The sequence below is a fragment of the Chrysemys picta genome, chromosome 20, assembly GCF_011386835.1.
Source record: "Chrysemys picta bellii isolate R12L10 chromosome 20, ASM1138683v2, whole genome shotgun sequence".
NCBI classification, from domain to species: Eukaryota; Metazoa; Chordata; order Testudines; family Emydidae; genus Chrysemys; species Chrysemys picta.
The window spans coordinates 1,714,889-1,741,663 of NC_088810.1; the positions used below are offsets into that span (position 1 = coordinate 1,714,889).

The window sequence follows — 26,775 nt, forward strand, 5'->3', positions numbered from 1 at the left end:
CACTCGGTTCCTACTCTGTAACAGTGAACGGGATTCTTCCGTCCTAAGTGCAGGACTCTGCACGTGTCCTTGTTGAACCTCATCAGGTTTCTTTTGGCCCAAACCTCTAATTTGTCTAGGTCCCTCTGGACCAGGGCCGGTGCAAGGAAGTTTCACACTCTAGGCGAAACTTCCACCTTGTGCCCCCCGCCGCCAGCCCTAAGGTGCCCAACCAAACAGCTGATTGGCGCTGCAAGCCTGGGAGGCGGGAGAAGTGGCGCGGCGACCCCGCGCGCTTGGGGAGGGGGCGTAGGAACGATGTAAAAAAAAAAATTGGGGGCACCGCTTTTTGGCACCCCCAAATCTTGGCGCCCTAGGCAACCACCTAGTTTGCCTAAATGGTAGCACCGGCCCTGCTCTGGACCCTATCCCTACCCTCCAGTGTATCTCCTCCCAGTTTAGTGTCATCTGCAAACTTGCTGAGGGTGCAGTCCACGCCATCCTCCAGATCATTAATGAAGATGTCAATCGTCCGGAGTTCCACTGGAGTCAGTGGGGCCAGCCCCCCAGCTGGGATCAATCGGCTGTAACAGCACTGAATTTACATCAATTGGGGATCTGGCCCGATAGACTTTAAATCTGAATGTAGAGGGGGAGCCCAGGGCTCGGCTAGCAGGGGCCTGCGGGTTAGGATTGTGGGGCACCGACAGAGCTGGGGTGTGAGGGGAGCCAGTGCTCTAGGCGCAGGATGAAGCCCCCTGCCCTGGCCTAGAACAGACTCAGGTGCAGAAAGTTCCCTGGAGGCGGGGGCCTGAAATCTGTCTGTCAGTTCTTATCTCTCGTGCCTCGATCAGAGCAGAAACCTCAAGGCTGCTCCGGAGAAGCGGCCTCTGATACTCTGCGAGGCGGGAGGTTTCTCAGTCGCTCACGATGATCGACAGATACCGAGCTGTAGAGCCGGTGAAGCTGATCACGCTGATAGCTATGGCTTCCTTTCTGAGGTGTTTGCTGGGGCATCAGGGCGCCGGGTATGACCTGCCCGCTCGGAGCCGGCGGGGCTGACGTGTGTGGTGCTGCCAATTGCATCTCGCGGTGCGCCGGTGGGGCAAACCGGGGCCAGGTGGGGTGATGGAGACGCTCTCTAGGGGCCCGAACGCGAGGGAGATTGCCCCCCGTGCCTGGCTTTGCCGTCAGCCCTCCTTGATGTTTCGGGGAAGTGGCTAGAGTCCTGGTCTGCCCATCACCGTGGCCTCTGGGGACCTCGCAGTTTTTAACACATTGATCCTAGTCACCCTCCCTGCCCCCCGTGGGGCTGTTATCCCCAAATTGGTGGTGGGGAAACTGCCCGAGGGACTGCATAGCGGGGGTTGGAACCCAGGTGTGCCGGGTCCCAGGCTGCCCCAGTCCTTCCTCTCGGCTGGATTTGGGCCCTGATTTGAGCTGCATTGGGGCTTTATTAGGGGATGATCCCAAGGGACCATACCAGCCTAGGAAGTGTTGAAGGACTTGTGGTAAAGGGGCTGGGTTGGGACCCCAGACAGCTGGGTTCAATTCCTAACCCTGACATTGAGTCGCTGGGCAACCTTGCGTCAGGGCCTCTCTGTGCCTCAGTTTCCCATCTGTAAAGTTGGGTGCAATCATCCTTCCCTATGTAGTATGTGCTTCAGGGCAGGGTGCGAGCCTGGCCTGACTGGGGCTCCGAGCCCGGTCCAGGGGGGTTTGTGCAGTGCCCAGCGTGGTGGGGGCCCAGATGCCCCTGAGAGAGGAAAGTCCCCATGTCCCGTTCCCCACCCAGCTGGGGATCTGGCCCCACTGACGCTAAAGGAAACATTTTCCTTAAATAGAGCAGGACGGGGACGGTAAGGCAGCCACTGACCCAGGCAAAAAATCGGACCCCCAAAGAAACAGAGCTAGACCCCTTTAAACACAGCTACAATCCTTTTATTAATGAGCCTTTAAACCCTTCCCCGGGAATTCCCGGCCCCCTTCCCATGGCGAGAGTTGAGTCTCTGAAACTATTTACATTGGGAAGGGCAGCTGCAGTCGCACCAGCTGGGAGAACGATTCCGGGACGTCTCACTCGCGGCTCCAGGGCATGTGCTGAGCTGAGAGGTCAGGAAGGGGAATATTGCACAGTGAGGGGGCGTAATGGGGCCAGAGGTTTCAGGTAGCAGGGACACCAGGGTGGATGGGTCTGGGGCGGGGGGGGGGGGGCAGGGAGAAGGCGGGATATTGGGCTGGATGGGCCCATGGGGCTGATCCGGAATAGTCCCTATCACCCCAGTGGGGCCGTGAGGAACTCATTGACCCCTCCGCTCTCTTAGCACCGTCCTATCCTTCTCTGGGCTGTGCCACCGGGGCTGGTGGAAGGATGGGAAGTTGTGCTGGGACCCCATTATTGGGGTTAAATACCCAGCGGGCAAGTTGGTGGGGGGGTGGGGGGAAGTGCCCAAGCCCACCAAGCCATAAGGATGAGCCACCCATTGCCCCACCCTTCCCATTGCTGTGCCCTGGCCACCGTGTCTACGACCCGTGTGCCGGCGGCCACCTTGTTGCGCCATCTTCCACAACCAGCCTCGTGTGTGCGTGTGTGTGTGGAGGGGGCATAGACTGTGGGTCCCAATGCTGAGGCCTAGCAGGCTGTTAGAAGCCTGAGTTGCCTTTGGCGCCATGGCAACAGGACCCACCACCCTGTTGGCTGGAGACAAAATGGGTGGCCAAGAATAATGGCAAGATGGCTGCTGCATGTAGTCCTGTATTTGATTTGGAGCAGCCTTGGGACTTTTCCCCGGGGAATGAAGACCAAGCAGTGGCCACCTTCCCTAGACAGATGTCAACTGATGTGGCATAAAGAAACAAGATGGCTGCCCAGTGTTGGCAGATAACACAAACACTCGAAGGTGCATTGGCGTGGCAAAGCATGCACCTGGGTGAGGTGAAGAAGGGATAGGATCCACTCAAGCAAACAGAAAATGGCGGCCGTCACAGCCCTCCCCAGACTGGGGTCAAACTAGGCCATGTAGAAACAAGATGGCCGCCGTGCACAGGCTGAAGAGAAGCCGGAATTTGCTGTGCTGCTATAAGAATATGGCCTGCGATATGGGAAGGCGACACGTGGGAATTTGTTCTGGAGGGCAGGGGTAGTATGGCTCTTCCTCTCCGTGTTGTTTACCCCCCACTTAAAAAACAAGCTGGCCACTGCAAGTAGGCAAAACTAGGCCACGGGCAACCAAGATAGCTGCCTTGTGCAGGCCAAAGGGAAGCCTGGATTTGTGGTGGTGCCATGAGAAGGGCTCCGTGGACATTTTGCGTGAAGGGGGCAACCACAAACGATGCCCTAGAGGGACATCAAGCCACGCCGCTTCCAGACCAAAATGGCTGCTGTGGGGAGGCCGAAGAGAAGGCCAGGTGTCGTGAGGACGGGGCTCTGCATGGAGATGCAACCTGGAGACTTAGCCCCGCCTGGTGATGCCAACAGGGCCAACCCGGCCTGACATCAAGAGCTGCTGCTCAACTAAGAAGATGGCTGCCGTGCATGGGCCGAAGCCTGGCTGGAGTTGAAGAAGTCAGGGGGAGGCTGGCCAGCGGAGCGGGAATGGGGGCGATGGGGGGGTGAATGGGTGGGGGGCGTCTCGTGCCGTTTCCCCTCCTTGGTGCCCCCTTCACAGGAGCAAGGCGGACCCGAGCAAGATGAGCCAGGCCGAGGCGCTCAACCCCGCCGCGCCCCCCTTCCCGCCGCTCGGCAGCTTGACGCCCGGGTTGTTCCGCCGCTCGCCCTCCGTGGTGATGTGGCGGTCGTCCCGGATGAGGTCCTCGTGGTCATCATGATCCTCGTGGTCGTCATGGTCCTCGTGGTCCGGAGGCAGGGGCGTGGGAGCGGCAGTGACCGTGGCGGCGGCGGCGAGCGTGGCGGTGGCGGTGACCGTGGCGGTGACCGTGGCGGTGGCAGTGGCATTGGCGCCCGTGGCGTTGGCCCCTTGGCCGGGCATGACCTCCAGCCGGGGGATGTTGGGGGCGAAGAACGTCTTGTTGGTCAGGTCCCCGTTGCAGAGGTGGCCGGAGCAGCAGGAGCCCACCAGGTTGACGGCCGTGCTGCCCCTTGCCTCCTTGGTGCAGTCCTTGTTCTGCACGCAGCCCTTGATGGGGCGGCTCAGTGAGACGTTGCCTGGGGGAGACGGGACGGGGGACAGTCAGGGGAGGGCCGTGCTGCAGGGAGCGGGGTGGGGTCCCTCTCCCGGCCGTCGGTGCTGGCCCCGATGCACCACTAGGGGGCGCTGTGCTGTGTGAACTGGGTAGGGGCCCTCCCTGGGCTGTTGGTGCTGACCCCCAATGTGCCATGAGGGGGCGCTGTGCTGTGGGGGGGGGGGCCTCCCCTGGCTGTCAATGCTGGCCCCGATGCACCACTTGGGGGCGCTGTGCTGTGGGGGGGGGGCCCTCCCCTGGCTGTCAATGCTGGCCCCGATGCACCACTTGGGGGCGCTGTGCTCAGTGCCAGGTTTACAATGGCGCCATGGAGCCGGGCCCATGCTCGGAAGGGGCCCGGCCTGCTCCGCTTGCCCTGCGCCCCGAGACCCCGCTGGCTCCCCCCGCCCACCACTTGCTCCTCTCGGCCTCCCCACCGAGGGCTCCTCTCCGCCCTCTGGCCCCACCCCTTGCTCCTCTCCGCCCCCTGGCCGGACCCAGTGCCCCTCCGGCTCTGGGCAGTCTCTGCTTCCCACCCCCGTGGGGCCCCGCCTGGCTCCCCGGAGCTGAGCCGCCTGGGACTGGGGCAGAAACCTGGCCGGTCTCAGCTGGGGATGGGGGTGACAGTGTGGGGGGCTTGGCTGGGCCCCTCCTGGCAGGTGGGGCCTGAGGGAGCCCGGCGGGGCAGGCCCTGGCCTGGCTGATCACACCACTCCCGAGGGGCCGGAGCGATTCCCGGCCCCAGGACCAGCCCTGGCTGCGCTGCCGGCTAAGCCCGACAGACAGTCGCCTCCCAGCAGGGCCGGTGCGTGCAGCCGGGCAGCACGGGGTGGGGAGTGGGTCTCTGGGGGGTGCTGGGCTGGGGGGGGGGAGATCTGGGTGTTGGGGCACTAGGGAGTGGGGGTTCTGTGGGGGGTGCTGGGCAGTTGTGGTGGGGCTGTGGGCAGGGGGTGCAGGGCAGGGGTGGTGTTGTGCAAGGTGCTGTGCATTTGTGGGTGGGGAGGCGGGGGTACTGGGCATAGTGGGTCCAGGGGGCTCTGGCTATAGGGAATTTGGGGGGTGTTCCGGTGGGGGGGGCTGTGTGGTGCGGCATGGGCCCGCCCCCGACGGGAAGGGACAAGCTGGCAGCACAGGGCTGGGTGGGCCAGTGTGCGTCTGACAACTGCCGGTTTGTGACTAGTGCCCTGAGCTGGGCTGGGCAGAGTGGGGCCACCCCACACCCCCGCCCCATTGCTTCTGGCCAGCCCCTCGCTCTGGGGACCAACATCCCCACACCAGGCTCCATTGCCCCATGGAGCGGCGGGCCCACAAATATGTGTGGTGCCAGGTCCACAAAGGGTTAATCCGGCCCTGGCTGTGCTGTAAGGAATGTGTGTGGGGGAAATGGGGCGCCCTCCCCTGGCCATCGGGACTGGCCCCAATGCACCTCTAGGGGGCACTGTGCTGTGGGCCCTCCCCTGGCAGTCAGGGCTGGCCCCGATGCACCACTAGGGGGCGCTGTGCTGTGGGCCCTCCCCTGGCAGTCAGGGCTGGCCCCGATGCACCACTAGGGGGTGCTGTGCTGGCCAAACAGCTGCCGCGCCTCGCCCCAGAGGGGGCTGTCTCTGAGTGTCCCGCCCGGGCCTCACCGACTTTCATGGTGACGTTGCCGTGGAAACAGCCCTGGTACCCGTCATAGCATTTCACCACCGTGGAGTTGCCGGGGGAGCAGGCCTCGTTGCCTTGGCAGCTGTAGCACTCCAGCCCATTGGGCACTCGGGCGCTCTCGTTACCTGGCGACCAGACAAAGGGGGGGGCAGTTAGAGAGGAGGAGGTGGGGGGCCGGCCCCTCCCCGCACCCCCCGGTGGGCACTTACTCATCGACTGTAGTGCCATGGCCCGGATGTCCAGCTGGGAGTTGCAGCGGCTGGTGTTGCAGTTGCGCACCTGGGAGAAGGCTAAGATGCCGTGCAGGTCCACGCCCTTGTCGTTGGTGCCCGTTCTGCCCAGGCCGCAGCCCTTCTCGCCCACCAGGAACTGCCCGTGGCCTGGGGAGACAGCCGGGGGGGTGAGCGAGTCGGGAGAGAACCCAGGCGTCCTGGCTCCCAGCTTCCCCCTACCCCACAGCTTTAACTCCCCTGCCAGACCTGGAGATGGAACCCAGCCCGCCCTGCTCTAACCCACTAGGTCCTATGCCACTCCCAGAGCCAGGGAGAGAACCCAGGAGTCCAGGCTCCCAGCCCTCACCCCGAGGGCTCACTCACTCCATTTCACGGCCGCCACGGTTTCCATGCACACTTGGGCGTTGGCTGGACACGAGATCGTCTTCATCTTCTCCGGGCTGCAGCCGCCGTCGCTGCGCTCCACACAGCTGTGGCACTCCAGGGCGATGGCTCCTGCATGGGGGGGAAGGAATCTCTGTGAAACCCGGCGTGGCTGGCACGCCCGTGGGGGGACCTGCCTGGGCCTGTCCCCGGCGGGGGGGCGGGGGGGACCCCTAATCTCTCAAAGGCGGGTTACGTTTGTGCGTTTTCCCAGGTAATTTTGCACGGCTGTTTGCACGGCTCCTTCTCTTTGCACGGATTCTCACCTGCTTTTGCATGCAAATTTGCACCCTTCCCTCACCACTTTTACACTTTTCCATGTGAATTGGCACGTTTCCCTGTGTAATTCCGTCTGTACAATTTTCACCTTTCCCTTGTAATGTTGCATGTCAAATGACACAGAGACGTGACAATCGACATGGGACCACGTGAAAGTGAATATGCAAATTTGCAAGGAAAGGTGAAAATTAGCATGTCAAATTACTCGGAAACATGACACTTGACGTGTTAATTTTCACCTTTCCCTTGCAACTTTGCCTGTTAATTTTTATGTTGTCCCATGTAATTTTGCATGTCAATTTTCATGTCATGTTACATGCCAATTTTCACCTTTCCCACATAACTTGGCATGTCAATTTGGACCCTTTCCCGGGTTACATGTTTCCCTGTGTAATTTTACGTCAATTGTCCCCTTTCCCCTCCTCGTGGATTGTTCCCCAAACTCCTGCTTCATAAACATGCAAGTGGGTGTGTCTGCATTTAATGCCCCACGCATCTTCAGAGAAATTCAGTGGCACGTTTCCTCTCCTTTTTTGCACCAGTTTGAACACACTAGAAGTGCACTCACTTTCCCACCTCTCTAGACCCCCCATCCCTGGCTCTGTAAATTTGCACGTCGAGTGGTCCACCTCCCAACCCTCGCTGCGTTATTTCCACTGTACATTTGCAGAGATTTGCTGCCTTTCCCCTCCTCTTTGCACCGTTTTCTCCAGGCGTTCCCACGGACACTTGCACGGGGGTTTCCTTCTTCGCACCATTTGTCTGGGAACTTGCACTTGTGTTTGCACTTCTGTTTCTCACAAATACTTGCATGGGCGACAGATCTCCCTCTTTGCCCCCTCCTCCGGTGGATGGCTGTGTCAGCTCCAGGATGGGGGTGACCCCACCCCGGGGTGAGGCTGGCGTCCCTGGGAGGAGTTCTCCCAGTTGGCAATGTGCCCCAGACCCATTCCAGGTGGAGCGACCTGTCCCAGCATGCACGGCACCTCTGCCCCCACCCCCCCAATCCCATGGCACTAACCTTCCCCCTCCCATTCCAGCATGGAGAATGGAGTCAATACCCAGCCCCCAGACCTGGGGAAGGGGGGGGTCAGTGAGCTGGGGGTCCCCTCTCCAGGAGATCCTAGAGGGGAAAGGCCCTAGCCCCATTCCTTGCCCCCTGAGCCAGCCAGTCCACTACTCTGGGACTGGATGGGAGCCGGCGCCCCCTAGACGGGAAAGGCCTCCTGCCCCATTCCCCACCGGCCAGCCCCCCGGCCTCGGGCTGTATTATAATGCCATCACTCAGTCGTTCTCTCGAAGGAGCCGGGTTTCCCTGGCAGATGCAGCTGAGATAAAAACACCCCATCAATCTGCCCCGGGACCCAGATTCGTCCCCACTGGAGCAATGCCCCGTCCCGGCCCCCGGGTGTGCTCCCCGGGCCCCGTACCTTGGAGGAGCAGTGCGGCCGCCAGCAGGAGGAGGGGACCGGCTCTCGGGGGGCGGGGGGCTCCCATGGCTGCGTCTGCCTGGACCAAGCGGGTTCTCTCGGCTCCCGGCAGCTTCCACGCGACTCCGGCTGCCAGCGCCAAGCTAAGACGATAAATAAGGGGAGGCAGATGGGGCGGGATGTCCCCGCCCCCCCTTGCACATCCCACCCTCCCTGGCTTCGGTGCGGGGCCCAGGCCGGCGATTATTCACGTTGCCGCCCCAGCACCAAGCCCCGGCGCGTCAGTACCAGGGCGGTGGCTGTCCCAGGAACCGGCCCGGCCGGTTGGGGGAGCTGGCAACGCCTTGGCGGGGCAGCTTCGACGCTGGGGGCTCAGCGCAGGGGGAGCAGGAGCCCGGGGAGGCCTCGGGGCGGATCGGGACTGGAGAGGCCCCCAGCAAGGGCGAGGTGAGTGTGCCCCCAACCAGCTCCCCGTGGCACGGTGCCCTGTGCCCAGTCCCCTGCCCCGCTCCCTGTGGCCCAGCAGCCCCCGCTGAGCCCCCTAGCGTCACATTGGGGCCAGGACGGGGTCAGCAGGACACACTGACACATCGAGTCACCCCAGCCCACCCCCTGCCCCGTATCGCTGCCTGAGGGCACTGAGGTCAACACTGAGTCAGCGCCTGGCCCCTGGCATGAGCTGGCATCGAGGGCCCAGCCTCAGCCCTGGCCCAGAGGAGACACGAAACACGCAGCCAACATAGGTGCTCATGTGTGTGGCAACCAGCCCCCTAGACACCAGGTATAGTGGTTAGAGTGAGGGGCTGGGAGCCAGGACTCCTGGGTTCTCTGCCCCGCTCTGGGAGGGGAGTGGGGTCTAGTGGTTAGAGTGGGGCTGGGAGACAGGACTCCTGGGTTCTCTGCCCCGCCCTGGGAGGGGAGTGGGGTCTAGTGGTTAGAGTGAGGGGCTGGGAGACAGGACTCCTGGGTTCTCTGCTCCGCCCTGGGAGGGGAGTGAGGTCTAGTGGTTAGAGCGGGGGGCTGGGAGCCAGGACTCCTGGGTTCTCTGCCCCGCCCTGGGAGGGGAGTGGGGTCTAGTGGTTAGAGCGGGGGGCTGGGAGACAGGACTCCTGGGTTCTCTGCTCCGCCCTGGGAGGGGAGTGGGGTCTAGTGGTTAGAGCGGGGGGCTGGGAGACAGGTCTCCTGGGTTCTCTGCCCCGCCCTGGGAGGGGAGTGGGGTCTAGTGGTTAGAGCGGGGGGCTGGGAGACAGGACTCCTGGGTTCTCTGCCCCGCCCTGGGAGGGGAGTGGGGTCTAGTGGTTAGAGCGGGGGGCTGGGAGACAGGACTCCTGGGTTCTCTGCCCTGCTCTGGGAGGGGAGTGGGGTCTGGTGGTTAGAGCGGGGGGCTGGGAGAAAGGACTCCTGGGTTCTCTGCCCCACTCTGGGAGGGGAATGGGGTCTGGTGGTTAGAGCAGTGGTGCTGGGAGCCAGGACTCCTGGGTTCTCTCCCAAGCAGCGTTGTGTTTTGATGGGTGGGGATGGGGGTGCTGTGTGTGTTGTTGGGTAGCTCTGACCCCCCTGCAGTGCAGCCCCACCCGGGACCCCGATCCCAGCCTGGGCGGACCCCGAGGCTGCTCAGGCCCAGCAAGGAGGTAGCTGAGGGAGAGGAGGAGCAGGCCCGACGTCCAGGAAATTGGGGTGCAGCTGGGCCCCAAGTCCAGACACGCAGCTGCCCCTCCCTTGTCTCACCCGCCCCAGGGCAAATCCTTCCCTTCCCCAGAGCCGGCACCAGGCAGCGCCTGAGTCACTGGGGCCTGGGGGCCGGGGTGTGGGGAGCACAGGGCCCCCCCTTGTCCCAGGCCTAGGAAACAGGGACACACCCAGGGAAAGATTCACAGGGAGGGGGCGGGGGATGGGACAGGAGGCCCTTCCCCTCCAGGGGGTGCCAGCCCCGATCTGGCTGCAAGGGCAGCACTGTGAATGTACAGCACCCCAAGGATCTGTCCCTGGGGGACTGGGATCGAGTTGGGGGGCGGGCTGGGAGCCAGGACTCCCCGGTTCTCTCCTTGACTCGGTGGGGAGGGGAGTGGAGTCTAGTGGTTAGAGCGGGGGGGCTGGGAGCCAGGACTCCTGGGTTCTGTCCCCGGCTCTGGGAGGGGAGCGGGGACTGGTGGTTAGAGTGGGGGGGCTGGGAGCCAGGACTCCTGGGTTCTGTCCCCGGCTCTGGGAGGGGAGCGGGGACTGGTGGTTAGAGTGGGGGGGGGGTGGCTGGGGGCCAGGACTCCTGGGTTCTGTTCTACCGCCTCCCTTGAGTGTGCTTTGCATTACGTGCAGAGGGCTGGTTTCCACCAGGGTGCCGAGCCGGGTTCCCCCGGGGCCGGACGTGCCCCATCGGGATGGCAGTGGGTGGCTTCCCCCAGCCGCTGGCACCAGGTGGCAGGGCTGGCCTTACCGGTGGGCACTGGTGGCGACTGCTGCTCCGGGAGCCCAGGCAGGAAAGGGGCACTTGGCTCACTTCGCCCACCAGCCCTACCCGGAGGGTGAGCTCTTCCTCATAAGAACATGCGAACGGCCACACTGGGTCAGACCAAGGGTCTGTCTAGCCCGGTATCTTGTCAGCCGACAGTGGCCAATGCCAGGTGCCCCAGAGGGAATGAACAGAGCAGGGAATTATCAAGCGATCCATCCCCTGTCGCCCATTCCCAGCTCCGGCAAACAGAGGCTAGGGACACCATCCCTAATAGCCATTGATGGACCCATCTTCCATGAACTTATCTAGTTCTTGTTTGAACCCTGTTATAATCTTGGCCGTCACAACATCCTCTGGCAAGGAGTTCCACAGGTTGACTGTGCGTTGGGTGAAGAAATACTTCCTTTTGTTTGTTTTAAAGCTGCTGCCTGTTAATTTCATTTGGTGACGCCTAGTTCTTGTGTTATGCAAAGGAGTAAATAACACTTCCTTGTTTACTTTCTCCACACCACTCAGGATTTTATAGCCCTCGATCATATCCCCCCTTAGTCGTCTCTTTTCCAAGCTGAAAAGTCCCAGTCTTATTCATCTCTCCTCATACGGCAGCCGATCCATCCCCGTCATCATTTTTGTTGCCCTTTTCTGAACCTTTTCCAGTTCCAATAGATTCTTTTTGAGATGGGGCGACCAGATCCCCTCCACATCCCCTTCCTGGAGCTCTCCCTGTGGGGTCGGGGCGGGCAGCGCCAAGGACCAGGTGAGGGACACAGCCGAGCATGGGCGACGCCGGGCGATCTCTCCCGGCCGGGCCCCGGCTCCAACTCCAGCCACAACACTGAGCTCAGTTTGTCCCCCGCGTGGCTCAGGTTCGTGGGACGGTGGATGTTCGCGTCATCCGGCGCTCGGAGCCCATGTTCTTTTCATCGCTGACTCGAATTGAGCCGAATGTTGTGCCCTTTGCTCTTGGTTAGTGAATCGTAGAAACCTGGAGCTCGCAGCTCTATACCTGCGACCTTCGCTGACACGGCTGCGCCCCCCAGCGCCGAGGAAGGGTCATTTCCCCTCAGCCGGCCCTGCCCGGAGGGTGCTGGGCTCTCGTGCCAACCTGGGGGGGACGTCGGGGTCTCTTGGGGGCTGCTGAGGCCTTGCAAATTCAGTGCAGGCCATGTCATGTGGCATGAGCGCCCTCTAGGGGCGAAAGGTGGTCAGTACTCCAGTCAGTACCCCAGTTCTATCCCAGCTCTGGGAGGGGAGTGGGGGCTGGTGGGTTAGAGCAGAGGGGGCTGGGAGCCAGGACTCCTGGGTTCTCTCCCCAGCTCTGGGAGGGGAGTGGGGGCTGGTGGTTAGAGCAGGGGGGCTGGGAGCCAGGACTCCTAGGTTCTCTCCCTGGCTCTGGGAGGGGAGTGGGGGCTGGTGGGTTAGAGCAGGGGGGGCTGGGAGCCAGGACTCCTAGGTTCTCTCCCTGGCTCTGGGAGGGGAGTGGGGGCTGGTGGTTAGAGCAGGGGGGCTGGGAGCCAGGACTCCTAGGTTCTCTCCCCGGCTCTGGGAGGGGAGTGGGGGCTGGTGGTTAGAGCAGGGGGGGCTGGGAGCCAGGCCAGGACTCCTAGGTTCTCTCCCTGGCTCTGGGAGGGGAGTGGGGGCTGGTGGGTTAGAGCAGCGGGTGCTGGGAGCCAGGACTCCTGGGTTCTCTCCCCAGCTCTGGGAGGGGAGTGGGGGCTGGTGGTTAGAGCAGGGGGGGCTGGGAGCCAGGACTCCTAGGTTCTCTCCCTGGCTCTGGGAGGGGAGTGGGGGGTGGTGGGTTAGAGCAGGGGGTGCTGGGAGCCAGGACTCCTGGGTTCTCTCCCCAGCTCTGGGAGGGAAGTGGGGGCTGGTGGGTTAGAGCAGGGGGTGCTGGGAGCCAGGACTCCTGGGTTCTCTCCCCAGCTCTGGGAGGGGAGCGGGGGCTGGTGGTTAGAGCAGGGGGCGCTGGGAGCCAGGTCTCCTGGGTTCTCTCCCCAGCTCTGGGAGGGGAGTGGGGGCTGGTGGTTAGAGCAGGGGGTGCTGGGAGCCAGGACTCCTGGGTTCTCTCCCCAGCTCTGGGAGGGGAGTGGGGGCTGGTGGGTCAGAGCAGGGGGGGGCTGGGAGCCAGGACTCCTGGGTTCTCTCCCCGGCTCTGGGAGGGGAGTGGGGGCTGGTGGGTTAGAGCAATGGGGGCTGGGAGCCAGGACTCCTGGGTTCTCTCCCCAGCTCTGGGAGGGGAGTGGGGGCTGGTGGTTAGAGCAGGGGGGGCTGGGAGCCAGGACTCCTGGGTTCTGTCCTGGTTTGCGTACAGCTGCGATGGGATTTCTGGCGGGGGGGAGGGGATGTAGGCCTTGGGGCGGTGCCAGCTGCCAAGTTGTTTGCGCTAACACAAGAGCCGCTCTTGGGCAATGTCCTGTCATGCGGCATTCTTGGGGAAGCGGGCGCCTGGCGAGGGCCTGTGGGAGCCTGTGGGTCTGGAGCCGGGGCGCTGAACACAGAGGAGGCCTTGGGCCTTGGAAGGTTGCCGAGCCCCAGCCCAGGTACCTGCTGCTCCCCCCAGGCCCTGCCCCTGCCCCCCAAGCAGGGAGGGTGGGTAGAGGCAGAAGGGCGCAGGGAAACGCCAGGTGCTGCCCCTTGCTCCGGGGATGGGCTACAACAGGGGCGATGCTCCCACGGGCTGGGCGCTGGAGGGCCCCATGGCGTCTGTGGGGCGCCACGCCCCACGCCTCTGGGCTCATGGGGCTCGGGCTGGGGGCGTGGCTGGGGAGCCTGGCAGCTCTCCGAGGGTCCTTCAGCCTCGAGCCAGACCCCTGGCCCCCGCGCTGGCTGCACCCAATGTTTGGGGCCGGCCCCGGGTCTCCCCCCTGCAGCTCCCCACTGCCTCCGCTCAGCTGGCTCCGGGCGTCAACTGCGGCTGCAGGGTCCTAGTGCCCCCCCCCCAGTGCCAGGGCAGGCTGTCCTTCCCCTGCCCTCCCCCCCGGACCCTCCACCAGCACAGGGCCCCTCCCCCGCCCGCAGGCACCGCTCCTGCCCCACACTGGGCAAGGGGCAGCCCCATCCATCCCCCACCCCCAGTCAGGCTACGGTGAGGGGCAGCGGCAGGGGAGGAGGCGCCCATGTGATGCTCCCCCCACCACAGGGGAGGCGAGGGGGCTTCCTGGACCTGAGAGGGGCCCTAGGAGCACGTGCAGTGACCGTGGTGGGGGTGAGTGTGGTGGGGGGGAGAGGGGGGTCCCTCCCCCGGAGCTCGCTGCTGCCGGTGGGGAGAGGGCTGGGCGGAGTCCTCCTCTCTGGTCTGTCTGCACCCCAAACTCCGCATCCCAGCCCCGCCCCAGCCCAGAGCCCATACCCCCTAACCCTCTGCCCCAGCCCATAGCCCCTCCCACACCCCAAACTCCTCATCCCAGCCCCGCCCCAGCCCAGAGCCCACACCCCCTAACCCTCTGCCCCAGCCCATAGCCCCTCCCACACCCCAAACTCCTCATCCCAGCCCCACCCCACCCCAGAGCCCACACCCCCTAACCCTCTGCCCCAGCCCATAGCCCCTCCCACACCCCAAACTCCTCATCCCCAGATCTGCCACACCCCCAGCCAGAGCCCTCACCCCCCACACCCCAATCGTCTGCCCTAGCCCTGAGCCCCTCCCACACCCCAAACTCCTCATCCCAGCCCCGCCCCAGCCCAGAGCCCACACCCCCTAACCCTCTGCCCCAGCCCATAGCCCCTCCCACACCCCAAACTCCTCATCCCCAGATCTGCCACACCCCCAGCCAGAGCCCTCACCCCTCACCCCCCACACCCCAATCATCTGCCCTAGCCCTGAGCCCCTCCCACACCCCAAACTCCTCATCCCCAGATCTGCCACACCCCCACCCAGAGCCCTCACCCCCCACACCCCAATCCTCTGCCCTAGCCCATAGCCCCTCCCACACCCCAAACTCCTCATCCCAGCCCCACCCCAGCCCAGAGCCCACACCCCCTAACCCTCTGCCCCAGCCCATAGCCCCTCCCACACCCCAAACTCCTCATCCCAGCCCCGCCCCACCCCAGAGCCCACACCCCCTAACCCTCTGCCCCAGCCCATAGCCCCTCCCACACCCCAAACTCCGCATCCCAGCCCCACCCCAGCCCAGAGCCCACACCCCCTAACCCTCTGCCCCAGCCCATAGCCCCTCCCACACCCCAAACTCCTCATCCCAGCCCCACCCCAGCCCAGAGCCCACACCCCCTAACCCTCTGCCCCAGCCCATAGCCCCTCCCACACCCCAAACTCCTCATCCCAGCCCCACCCCAGCCCAGAGCCCACACCCCCTAACCCTCTGCCCCAGCCCATAGCCCCTCCCACACCCCAAACTCCTCATCCCAGCCCCACCCCAGCCCAGAGCCCACACCCCCTAACCCTCTGCCCCAGCCCATAGCCCCTCCCACACCCCAAACTCCTCATCCCCAGATCTGCCACACCCCCAGCCAGAGCCCTCACCCCCCACACCCCAATTCTCTGCCCTAGCCCTGAGCCCCTCCCACACCCCAAACTCCTCATCCCCAGATCTGCCACACCCCCAGCCAGAGCCCTCACCCCCCCACCCCAATTCTCTGCCCCAGCCCATAGCCCCTCCCACACCCCAAACTCCTCATCCCAGCCCCTCCCCACCCCAGAGCCCTCACCCCTAACCCTCTGCCCCAGCCCATAGCCCCTCCCACACCCCAAACTTCTCATCCCAGCCCCGCCCCAGCCCAGAGCCCACACCCCCGAACCCTCTGCCCCAGCCCATAGCCCCTCCCACACTCCAAACTCCTCATCCCAGCCCCGCCCCAGCCCAGAGCCCACACCCCCTAACCCTCTGCCCCAGCCCATAGCCCCTCCCACACCCCAAACTCCTCATCCCAGCCCCACCCCACCCCAGAGCCCACACCCTCTAACCCTCTGCCCCAGCCCATAGCCCCTCCCACACCCCAAACTCCTCATCCCAGCCCCACCCCAGCCCAGAGCCCACACCCCCTAACCCTCTGCCCCAGCCCATAGCCCCTCCCACACCCCAAACTCCTCATCCCCAGATCTGCCACACCCCCAGCCAGAGCCCTCACCCCCCCACCCCAATTCTCTGCCCTAGCCCTGAGCCCCTCCCACACCCCAAACTCCTCATCCCAGCCCCACCCCACCCCACCCCAGAGCCCACACCCCCAGCCAGATCTCACCCCCACACCCCAACCTTCTGCCCCAGCCCTGAACCTCTTCCTGCATCATGAACCTCTCACCCGCAGCCCCACCCCACACCCCAACCCTCTGCCCTAGCCCCTCCCACCCTGCCATCCCCAGCCCCACCCCACCCCCCAACCCTTTGCCCTAGCCCCTCCAAATCCCCCACCCCCAGCCCCACCCCACCCCCCAACCCTTTGCCCTAGCCCCTCCAAATCCCCCACCCCCAGCCCCACCCCACCCCCCAACCCTCTGCCCTAGCCCCTCCAAATCCCCCACCGGGTGTAACTAACCTGGTCAATGGAAGTACCCGCCCCCTTTCCCAATCCGTAGGGCTCCGGGTTTATGCTACTTCTGCAGATGTGCAGGACCTATTCCCAGTGAATGTGCCTTACATAGTAATATCCTACGTCACCTCTATTTATTAACAGTCACCAGAACCAGACGGCACACGCGACACACACAGTGCTCCCCACTCCCAATCAGACACATGAACTTTTCCTGCTGGCCAGCCAGGATCAGGATCGGGGCCGTCTGGGGGACTCTGGTTTCTGCACGGCGTCATTGGCAGGGCGTTGAGGTCTGGTGGCTCTGGTCTTTGGGGCCGTGTCCTGGAGTTGGTTCCCCAAGAACTTCCTTTTGGACCCCAGTTTATATAGTGAACGTTGAGTCCTTTTTAGCTGAACCTTAACCAATCATGATACTAACATTTGACTAACCAATCCTAACATAGTGTAACACAATGCTCTAGCCAATCATCTCCCACCACCTTCATTAATTCACTAGCCAAATTAATTATGTAAGAGGCAGAAACAATCAGAGAACCAGACAGAGACCAGACAGATAACAATAGGGAAGTGGGGTCCATACAGATAAAACAATAAAGAAATGAGGATTTCACAACCACCGCTATTGATAAGTGGTTTCTTGCCAGACAGGGTGTACCATCTTAACAGGGCCGGCTCCAGGCACCAGCTGGGCAAGCAGGTGCTTGGGGCGGCCACTCCGGAGAGGGGCGGCACGTCCAGCTATTCGGCGGCAATTCGGCGGACGGCCCCTCACTCCCGCTCGGAGCGAAGGACCTCCCGCCGAATGGCCACCACAGATCGCGGCTTTTTTTTTTTTTTTTGGCTGCTTGGGGCGGCCAAAACCCTGCAGCCGGCCCTGCATCTTACGATCTGTTTCTGTATCCGGTGATAGTGGGGGCCATTAGGACGGGGTCTCCTTCTTACCAGCCTGATCTTACATTGTTTAGGGTTACCATACGTCCGGGTTTCCCCGGACATGTCCGGCTTTTCGCTCTTTAAATAGCCGTCCGGGGGGGGATTTCTAAAAATCTAAAAATGTCCGGGATTTCCCCCCGGTCGGCTATTTAAAGAGGGAAAAGCGGCTGACAGGGCGGCCGAGTGCCGCTCGCATTGGGGCCTCGGCTGCCAAAGCCCCTTCCTGGCTCCCCCCATCCCCTGCAGACTTAGCACGCCACCCGGCAGCGCTCGGGCGGAGCGGAGCCAGACACCTGCTCTAAGCCGAGCGGCACGGTAAGGGGGCCGGGGAGTTGGAGAAGGCGGGCAATCAGGGGACAGGGAGCAGGGGGGGGATTGGATGGGTCAGGGGTTCTGGGGGAGCTGTCAGGGGGGCAGGGGTGTGGAGAGGGGTCGAGGCAGGCAGGGAGCAGAGGGGGTTGGATGGATAGGGAGTTCTGGGGGTCCTGTCAGGGGTGGAGAGTGGTTGGATGGGGCGTGGGAATCCCAGGGGTCTGTCTGGGGGCAGGGGTGTGAATATGGGGTGGGGGTGTGGATAAGGGTCAAGGGACAGGTAGGGTCCAAGGGGGGCAGTTAGGGTGGGGGGTTCTCAGGAGGGGGCAGTCAGGGGACAAGAAGCAGGGAGGCTTAGATAGGAGGTGGAGTCCTAGGGGGCAGTTAGTGGCGGGGGTCCCAGGAGGGGGCAGTCAGGGGACAAGGAGCAGGGGGGGTTGGGGGTTCTGAGGGGGGCAGTCAGGGGATGGGAAGTGGGAGGGAGTGGATGGGGGCGGGGCAAGAGCGGGGCTCCCCCCCCCGTGTGGAAATATGGTAACCCTAACCTTGTTTTAATGTCATTTCGATGTGACTTCCTGCTTCATAGCTAACGGCTGCTACTCAGTGCTCTGTGAACCTGGCTGCAGACGAAGGCCTGATCCTGGCAGTGGTTGCCGAGGAAGGTGCAAGTGGCCAGTGGTCGACTTAGCTGTTCCTTCCTGACCCTTGGGAGGGGGCGGTTAGCTCACCCTGGAGCATGGGGGTTCTAGTTACTCTAACCCCCCCTAGAGCAGTGGTTCTCAGACTGGTGACCCCTTTCACACAGCAACCCTCCGAGTGCGGCCCCCCTAATAAATTAAAAACACTGGTTATGTATTTAACACCATTATCAATGCTGGAGGCAAAGCGGGGTTTAGGGTGGAGGCTGACAGCTCGCGACCCCCCTTGTAATAACCTCACAACGCCCTGAGGGGTCCCGACCCCCAATTTGAGATCCCCTGCCCTATAGGAACCCTGGATTCTCCCATTGGCTATACAGACCTCCCCTGCTCCCCATGAGACCCCCCCCCCCAAGCCCAGGACTTCAGCAAGGTCCTGTAGCAGTGAGTTCCACGGGGTAATTTTGCAGAGGGAAAATATATATCGGTTGACATTTACCTGTTATTATCAGGAGCCGCAGCAGTGGGACTGATATGGCACTGACGCGCCCCACGCTTGGATGAGGGCCCCCCCAGTGCTAGGTGATGCAGACACAGAGATGTTTTCAGTGGGGCAGGACTCGGGGGCTGTATCCCTGGCTCTGGGAGGGGAACGGCGTCTAGTGGGCTAGAGGGGCTGGGAGGCAGGACGCCTGGATTCTATCCCCAGCTCTGGGAGGGGAATGGGGTCTAGTGGTTAGAGCAGGGGGGGCTGGGAGCCAGGACGCCTGGGTTCTATCCCCAGCTCTGGGAGGGGAATGGGGTCTAGTGGGTTGGAGTGGGGGATGTCTGGGAGCCAGGACTCCTGGGTCCTTGCCTCACCTCACAGAGAGGCCCAATCCAATGTTAACCCTTTCCCTGCAGAACACTGGCGAGTGTCCAAGAAAATGCACCCCAGTGATTCCAGGCAGGTCCTGAAGGGGGCGCTGCTCTGCTCCCTGCTCTCAGCTCTGCTGCTCCAAGGTACTGACACATCTCCACAGAGTCCAGCGGGGTCCTGTGTTTACTGGTGGGGGCATGGGCTGGGAGCCAGGACGCCTGGGTTCTCTCCTGGCTCTGGGAGGGGGGGTCTAGTGGTTAGAGCAGGGGGCTGGGAGCCAGGACTCCTGGATTCTGTCCAAGTTCTGGGAGGGGAGTGGGGTCTAGTGGTTAGAGGGTGGTGGGGGTGGGGGAGTGGGGCTGGGAGCCAGGACTCCTGGGTTCTGTCCAAGTTCTGGGAGGGGAGTGGGGTCTAGTGGTTAGAGGGAGGTGGGGGTGGGGGAGTGGGGCTGGGAGCCAGGACTCCTGGGTTCTGTCCTATCCTCTCCCATCTCTTCTCTCCCAGTGGCTGTCGGGCTGGAGTGCTACAGCTACACGGGCACCTTCACGGGCAACATCTCTCTGGGCGAGGTGCCCAAGGTTACCTGCGGGCCGGCGCAGAACGTCTGTGCTGAGGGGCTGATTGCCCTGAGCACCGGTAACGCTGCCTGGAGATCTGGGGCACCCTGGGACGGCGCCACACCCCGAGGGACAGGGGGCTGATCCGGAAGGGGGCAGGATACTGGGCTAGATGGGCCCATGGGGCAGATCCGGGGGGAGGGGGCAGTTCTGGGCTAGATGGGCCCCTGGGGCAGATCTGGGATTGGGGGGATACCGGGATAGATGGGTCCATGGGGTTGAACCGGGAGGAGGTGGGATACCAGGCTTGATGGATCCATGGGGCTGATCCTGGGGGGGCGGGACGGGGCAGGACATCAGGGTGGCTGGGCCCGTGGGGATGAGCCGGTGTGGGCCTGTGGAACTCCCTGCTGCCCCCTTCACTGTCCCGCGTTGGGGTCCCGTCTCCCCAGGGGGGCAGCGGATGCTGGTTGTGATGAAGAAGGGCTGCCACGCGGCGTTGATTCGGGACATCTCCGGCATTAGCGATGGTCCGTATCTCCCCAACTACTATCACACCCGCTTCTGCAACGCCAGCCTCTGTAACCACCGGTACCGGGACAATAGCCACATCCCGGTCTTTTCCACAGGTACCGGCCTCAGCCTCCGGGGGGCTCCCATCCGGCCCCAGGGCGGGACTGGCTGGCTCACAGGGGCGGGAATGGGGCCTGGGGCCTGTCCCCTCTAGGGGGCGCCGGTTCCCATCCAGCCCCAGGGTAGGGACTGGCTGGCTCACAGGGGCGGGAATGGGGCATGGGGCCTGTCCCCTCTAGGGGGCGCTGGCTCCCATCCAGCCCCAGGGCAGGGACTGGCTGGCTCAGGGGTGCGGGAATGGGGCAGGGGCCTGTCCCCTCGAGGGGGCGCCGGCTCCCATCCAGCCCCAGGGCAGGGACTGGCTGGCTCAGGGGGGAGGGAATGGGGCAGGGGCCTGTCCCCTCGAGGGGGCGCCGGCTCCCATCCGGCCCCAGGTTGGGACTGGCTGGCTCAGGGGGGCGGGAATGGGGCAGGGGCCTGTCCCCTCGAGGGGGCGCCGGGTCCCATCTGGCCCAGGCAAGGACTGACTGGCTCATGGAGTGGGGAATGGGATCTTTCCCCTCCAGGGGGCACCAGCCCCAATCCCATCCACAGCTATTTGGGGTGCTCCGTGTGAACTGATTTTCTGGGTCTCAGCTCAGGTCCTAATGGGTTTCTCCCCCCCGCCCCGTTCGGGCCCCCACCCCTACCAAGGGGTGTCTGATGAGCTTGGGTTTCTGCATCTCCCCTCGTCCCCCCACTCTGTCTAGGTCAGTGGGGCTGGTTCCTCACCCCTTTCCCCTCCTGCAGCGCCCCCAGACAACACTTCCACCAGCCTCCTGTGCTACACCTGCATCGGGACCACTCCGGAGAGCTGCTCCCTGCGCCGCGCCCAGCAGAGCCAGTGCCATGACGACTTCCCGTGGTGCTACGAGGGGATGGGCACGGCCACCATCGGTAGGGAGGGGCCAGCCTCGGAGCTGCCGGGGTGCGGGGGGGCAGCCAGGACTCTTGGGTTCCCAGCGCAGTAGGATCGGGGAATGGGACATGGGGCCTTTCCACTTTAGGGGGCACCGGCCCTGATCCGGCTGCAGGCCGGGGACTGGCTGGCTTGGTGGGGGGAGCTGGAGGGGTCAGGCCCAGAAGTGCAGCCGGAGGGCACTGTCCGTGGCACTGGGGAGAGGGCTGAGTGGAGCGAGAGGCGTCCCAATGGCTGGCTGGGTATGTCTAGGTCAAGGGAGGGCTGGCGGAGGTGTACATGGGGGTGGGGGGCCTGGCAAGATGGCTGGCTGGGGGATGTCCAGTGGTGAGGGGGATGGCTGGATGGAGAGATGTGTGTGGGCGAAGGGACTGGATGGATGGATGGACGGACGCCGGATGCATGCATGGATGGATGGTTGGACGGATGGATGGATGGGGGAGTGGATGGATGGATGGATGGATGGACAGATGGATGGGGGAGTGGACGGACGGATGGACGGATGGATGGGGGAGTGGATGGATGGACGGACGGATGGATGGATGGTTGGATGGACGGACGGATGGATGGATGGTTGGATGGACAGACAGATGGATGGATGGTGGAGTGGATGGACGGATAGACAGACGGACGGATGGGGCAGTGGATGGATGGACGGACGGATGGATAGAAGGATGGTTGGACGGATGGATGGTTGGGGGAGTGGATGGATGGATGGACAGATAGACAGGGCCGCCGAGAGCGGGTTCGGGCCCCGGTGAAAAAACTTTTTCGGGCCCCCCAGCAAGGGCGGACTGGCTAAACAGGGCTGATGGGGGGATGGGGGAAGCCGGGCCCAGGCCCCCTTCCGGACCGCTGGGCCCCGGTAATTTGTACCGGCTCCCCCCCCTCTCGTTGGCCCTGCAGATAGATGGATGGCTGGACGGATGGATGGATGGACAGATGGATATAGATGTGTACGGGGATGGCTGGCTGGAGGGCTGTATATGTGGCCAGCAGGGCGGCGGGGTGCGTCCAGTGAGGGACAGACAGACAGCCGTCTGACCCTCTCTCTGGGCTTCCCAGGGGGCTTTGTGGTGCCCATCTATCTCCGCTCCTGCCAGTCGGTGAGCTGCGCGTCGATCACGCCGAACAACCCTTGGCTGAATATCCAGCTCGAGAGGACGTCCTGCTGTTCCCAGCCCCTGTGCAACCACGCGCCGGAGCCGGCGCCCACCCGCCTCTCGCGCACAGTCCCCACCCGGGACCGCCCCACCAATGCCAGCCCCCGGCCTGGGCTGTCCCTGCCCGCGCTGCTGCTGCTGGGGGGGCTGGGCCTGGGGGGCTGAGAGGGCTGCTCCAGGATCAGGGCAGGGGATAGAGACGCCCCCTATAGAGGACCCCTCCCAGTCCTGGGTGCACCATAAACTCCGTCGAGCCAGCCCCGGCCCAGCCCCCCCAGTTCCCACCGTGCCCAGCTCCTCCCCCGCCCTTTGCCCCCCAATGCACCGCAGCCCCATGAAGTGATGGAGATGCTGCCTAGGGCTCTTTAATACCCGTCCCTCTGGAGCAGGGGAGACGCTGTCCCCGCTAGGTGCGGTCACGGGGCTCCTGCATGGCCGGCGGCTGCCGCGCCCCCGCCCAAACTCCCCAGCCCAATCGCGCTTCATGTGGGGACTGGGGATTTCTTTGTAAACGTACAACGGCTGAGCCGGAGAGCCCGGAGCCACCCCATCCGGCCAGGCCGAGGGTATTGAGTGGGAGCTGAGGGACGGCTGCGCCGGATCAGCCCCATGGGCCCATCTACCTCAGTGTCCCGCCTCCTTCTTGCCCCCGGATCGGCCCCACAGGCCCTGTGACGGGTTGTACCCCCTGGGGTGCCGTCTGGGAGCTGTTGGAACTGCTGTGGCCCCTTGATTATTCAGAGGGGCCGGCTCAGCCATTTTCTCCAGGCCCTGCTATCACCCAACACGACAGCAGGTGGCGCCACACACCCAACTGAGTTACCTGAGTGCTTTACCGAAGCCACGCAAACACCAGCCCATCTCCCAGCTCCCCCGCCTGGCACCCCTGCTGGAGTATAAACCCAGGGATCTGTACAGTGCAACCTCAGTCACGAAGTCACTCCCCCCATGTAGGCAACAAGCCAGTGTTAGCCAAGATGAGTTTTTCCCAGACACTTCACTCAAAACCCCTCTGGTTGAGATAAAAAATGTGGATTAACTACAAAAGATCGATGTGAAGTGATTATAAGTGACCGGGAACAGATCTAAGCAGATTACCTAGCAAATACACAAAAACACAACCTGGCGTAATCCGTGTGCTCACGTCTGTTTCCTCAATAAGCCATCAGCAGTGTTTGGCCTGTTTACTGTTGTACCTGAAAGGCTGGTTGGGGCTGTTCCCACCCTCACCACATGTTTCAGTAACACACGCGTAGCCAAACTTCACAGCTCCCCGGACGGTGCGAGTGCACACAACTTACCAGGAGATTAACATGCAACAGATCAAGACTTTTAGAATCATACCTCACAAAGCAGACTTTGTACAAGACATATAACAATATGACAGTGGTGAATGTAGGGGGGCCGGGTGTCACAACCCCATCTACCCTGGTATCCAGCCCCAGGGCCGCCCGGGGGGGCGCAAGTGGGGCAATTTGCCCGAGGCCCCCACGAGAGTTTTTCTCATGGGGTCCTTCACTCGCTCCGGGGGCCCCGGAAAACTCTTGTGGGGCCCGGGCCCCCGGAGCTTCTTTCGCTCTGGGTCTTCGGCGGCAATTCGGCGGCGGGAGGTCCTTCTGTTCCCGGACCCACTGCCGAAGTGCCGGGTCTTCAGTGGCGGGGGCCCCCCCGCTGCCGAAGACCCCAGGCCCCCGGAATCCTCTGGGTGGGCCTGTCCTGCCCCCTCCTTGCCCCCTGGATCAGCCCCACGGGCCCATCTACCCTGGTACCCTGCCCCCTCCTTGCCCCCTGGATCAGCCCCACGGGCCCATCTACCCTGGTATCCCGCCCCCTCCCTGCCCCCTGGATCAGCCCATGGGCCCATCTACCCTGGTATCCCGCCCCCTCCCTGCCCCCTGGATCAGCACATGGGCCCATCTACCCTGGTATCCCGCCCCCTCCCTGCCCCCTGGATCAGCCCATGGGCCCATCTACCCTGGTATCCTGCCCCCTCCCTGCCCCCGGATCAGCCCACGGGCCCATCTACCCTGGTATCCTGCCCCCTCCTTGCCCCCTGGATCAGCCCCACGGGCCCATCTACCCTGGTATCCCGCCCCCTCCCTGCCCCCTGGATCAGCACATGGGCCCATCTACCCTGGTATCCTGCCCCCTCCCTGCCCCCTAGGGAGAGGTGAGGGGGCTGGTACTGGGGAGAGAACCCAGGAGTCCTAGCACCCAGCATCTGCCCGCCCGCCCTCGCTCTAACCACTGGCCTCCACTCCCTGCAGTGCAGCGACCCCGCTGAGCCCTGCCCCCTGCCAACTGAGCCATGACCCAGCCCAGCCCGGCTTAGCATAAGCTGCTGGGGGTGGCGCACCGGACAGCCCCCGTCTGGCCCCCTAGGGCCTCAATCTCCATCCCAGCTTGCCCTGGGAGCCAGGGTGTCAGCATCCCGTTGCTAAGAGGACGTGGGGTGCCAGGCAACCGCTCCTCACCCTTCTTAAAGAGCCAGAGGCCTGGCCATGGGAGGCACCCCGCAGACGCCCCTTTCTTTGAGTGATTCTCCCCCCATGTCCCCTCCGCTGGGCCCCAGCAGGGGAGGGAAAGGCTACAGGAGTAAAGCAGATGGCTTCTGGGTTGGAAACATAACACTGAGATGTTTCACCTGGTGCTGAGATGCAGCCACCTCTGGGGTGGGGCATCTGGGGAACAGCCACATATAATGCCGCATGGGGACGGTCACCTGGCGCTGAGATACAGCCACCTCTGGGGCGGGGCAGCCGGGGACCAACCGCACAGTGACAGAGTGTCACTGGCAGGAGGGGAAGGGGCCCTTTAGCCCATCGAGGTGGGGCCCGTGGACATAGGGCGGATTTACGACAGCAGAGACGGAGGAAGCTGCTGGGGCTGGCCTGTGTCCCAGGTTCCCCCAGGTGTCTGGCTGGTGCGAAGGGCCCAGGAGGGGGCCGGGCGCAAGGTTATTGGGGTCCAAGGTCTGTTCGTCAGCCCCAGGCCGGGTGGGCCCAGCCGCCTCTCACCGCTGGCTTGCGCAAGAGAAGCACAGAGCGGCTGGGGCTGCCACGGCTCACGGCTGAGAGCCCCAGGCACCTGCCCTGCCGGGATCGTCCACTGTACAAGGAGAGTGTCCCGGAGTCCCCAGGCGATGCTCTGGACCTGCTCCCCACTGTGACGTTATTGATACACTCTGGGACCATATAGATCATTGTTGCAACCAAGGTCCTGTAGCGGCACCTAGATCTTGTATAATGGGGTGTCTAAGACAAGGTTATGGTTTACTGGTTATGATTATGCTGTCTATATGTGTGTATCAATTTTGTAGTTGAAGTTATGAATATCGGCTCTATACTGTCTGTATTTCAAACTTATGCTATGCTGCTGGGTGACATCCCAGACAACATGGTGTTAGCTCTGCCTAGCCTGCTTGGTTTCAGAGTAGCAGCCGTGTTAGTCTGTATCCGCAAAAAGAACAGGAGTACTTGTGGCACCTTAGAGACTAACACATTTATTAGAGCATAAGCTTTCGTGGACTACAGCCCACTTCTTCGGATGATGGCCCATTAAGGACCATCAGCTATACAATGAACCCATTGAGAGAAGGCAGATACGCCTTGTAACTCAGCAAAGTATGCAGGGACTGGCCCATGTGACTCCAGACTCCATTTTGCTGTAATTCTCCACAGTAAGAACAAAGAGGTGTTCTTACACCTGGAAAAGACTATATAAGGCTGATGCCTCATCTCCATCTGGTCTTCAATCCTGCTTCTTACCTCTGGAGGAACTTTGCTACAAGCTGAAGCTCTAAACAAAGGACTGAGGACCCATCCCAGCGGGGGATGTTCCAGAGACTTGATTTGAACCTGCAGTTTATTCCATCGCTGCTGCAAGCCTGAACCAAGAACTTGGCCATTACTGTATGTAATTGATTCCATTTAACCAATTCTAACTCTCATCTCTATCTTTTTCCTTTTATGAATAAACCTTTAGATTCTAAAGGATTGGCAACAGCGTGATTTGTGGGTAAGATCTGATTTGTATATTGACCTGGGTCTGGGGCTTGGTCCTTTGGGATCGGGAGAACCTTTTTCTTTTACTGGGGTATTGGTTTTCATAACCATTCGTCCCCATAACGAGTGGCACTGGTGGTGATACTGGGAAACTGGAGTGTCTAAGGAGATTGCTTGTGAGATTTGCGGTTAGCCAGTGGGGTGAGACCGAAGTTCTCCTAGTCTGGCTGGTTTGGTTTGCCTTAGAGGTGGAAAACCCCCCAGCCTTGGGCTGTAACTGCCCTGTTTGAGCAATTTGTCCTGAGTTGGCACTCTCAGTTGGGTCCCGCCAGAACCGCATTGTCACACCCACAAAGCCAGGCAGGACTCTGGTGAAGTCTCCTCTCCCTCGGAGCAGACTGTCTTCAGGGCAAGAAGCTCACACGGCTTCACCTCCTGGGTCTGACCTTGGAGCATTCAGCATCTGCCCCTCCGTGCGCTTCCCACAGCGAGTCCGCCCCGGCGGGTCCTGGGGCAGCCAGAGGGTCCTGCACCCGCACTTCACAGTCAGACGTGACTCTCGGCCAGCCAGTAACACAGAGGTTTATTAGACGACAGGAACATGGTCTAAAACAGAGCTTGTAGGTCCAGCGAACGGGACCCCTCAGCCGGGTCCATCCTGGGGCCTAG

At 62.7% G+C, this 26,775-nt stretch overlaps 2 protein-coding genes across 5 annotated transcripts; one reads left to right on the forward strand and one right to left on the reverse strand.

Moving 5' to 3' along the window:
• Window positions 1–1,898: 1,898 nt before the first annotated feature.
• LOC135972186 (ly6/PLAUR domain-containing protein 3-like) lies at window positions 1,899–8,307 on the reverse strand. Its single transcript, XM_065574018.1, has 5 exons — window positions 8,174–8,307; window positions 6,405–6,536; window positions 6,018–6,188; window positions 5,790–5,933; window positions 1,899–4,144 (listed from the first exon to the last, which is right to left on the reverse strand). Exons 1-5 carry the CDS (start codon window positions 8,238–8,240, stop codon window positions 3,642–3,644), a joined length of 1,017 nt encoding a protein of 338 aa, XP_065430090.1. The 5' UTR covers window positions 8,241–8,307; the 3' UTR covers window positions 1,899–3,641.
• Window positions 8,308–8,337: 30 nt separating this feature from the next.
• On the forward strand, window positions 8,338–26,094 carry LOC101935432 (ly6/PLAUR domain-containing protein 5). Of its 4 annotated transcripts, XM_024112689.3 has the most exons (8): window positions 13,023–13,162; window positions 16,251–16,399; window positions 18,505–18,574; window positions 18,896–18,994; window positions 19,356–19,487; window positions 19,861–20,037; window positions 20,771–20,917; window positions 22,005–26,094. In XM_024112689.3, exons 3-8 carry the CDS (start codon window positions 18,553–18,555, stop codon window positions 22,265–22,267), a joined length of 840 nt encoding a protein of 279 aa, XP_023968457.2. In that variant the 5' UTR covers window positions 13,023–13,162; window positions 16,251–16,399; window positions 18,505–18,552; the 3' UTR covers window positions 22,268–26,094. The 4 variants fall into 4 exon arrangements, with proteins under 4 accessions (XP_065430089.1, XP_023968457.2, XP_005312350.2 ...); XM_005312293.5 differs by lacking the exon at window positions 18,505–18,574; XM_008176176.4 differs by lacking the exon at window positions 16,251–16,399.
• The last annotated feature ends 681 nt before the right edge of the window (window positions 26,095–26,775 follow it).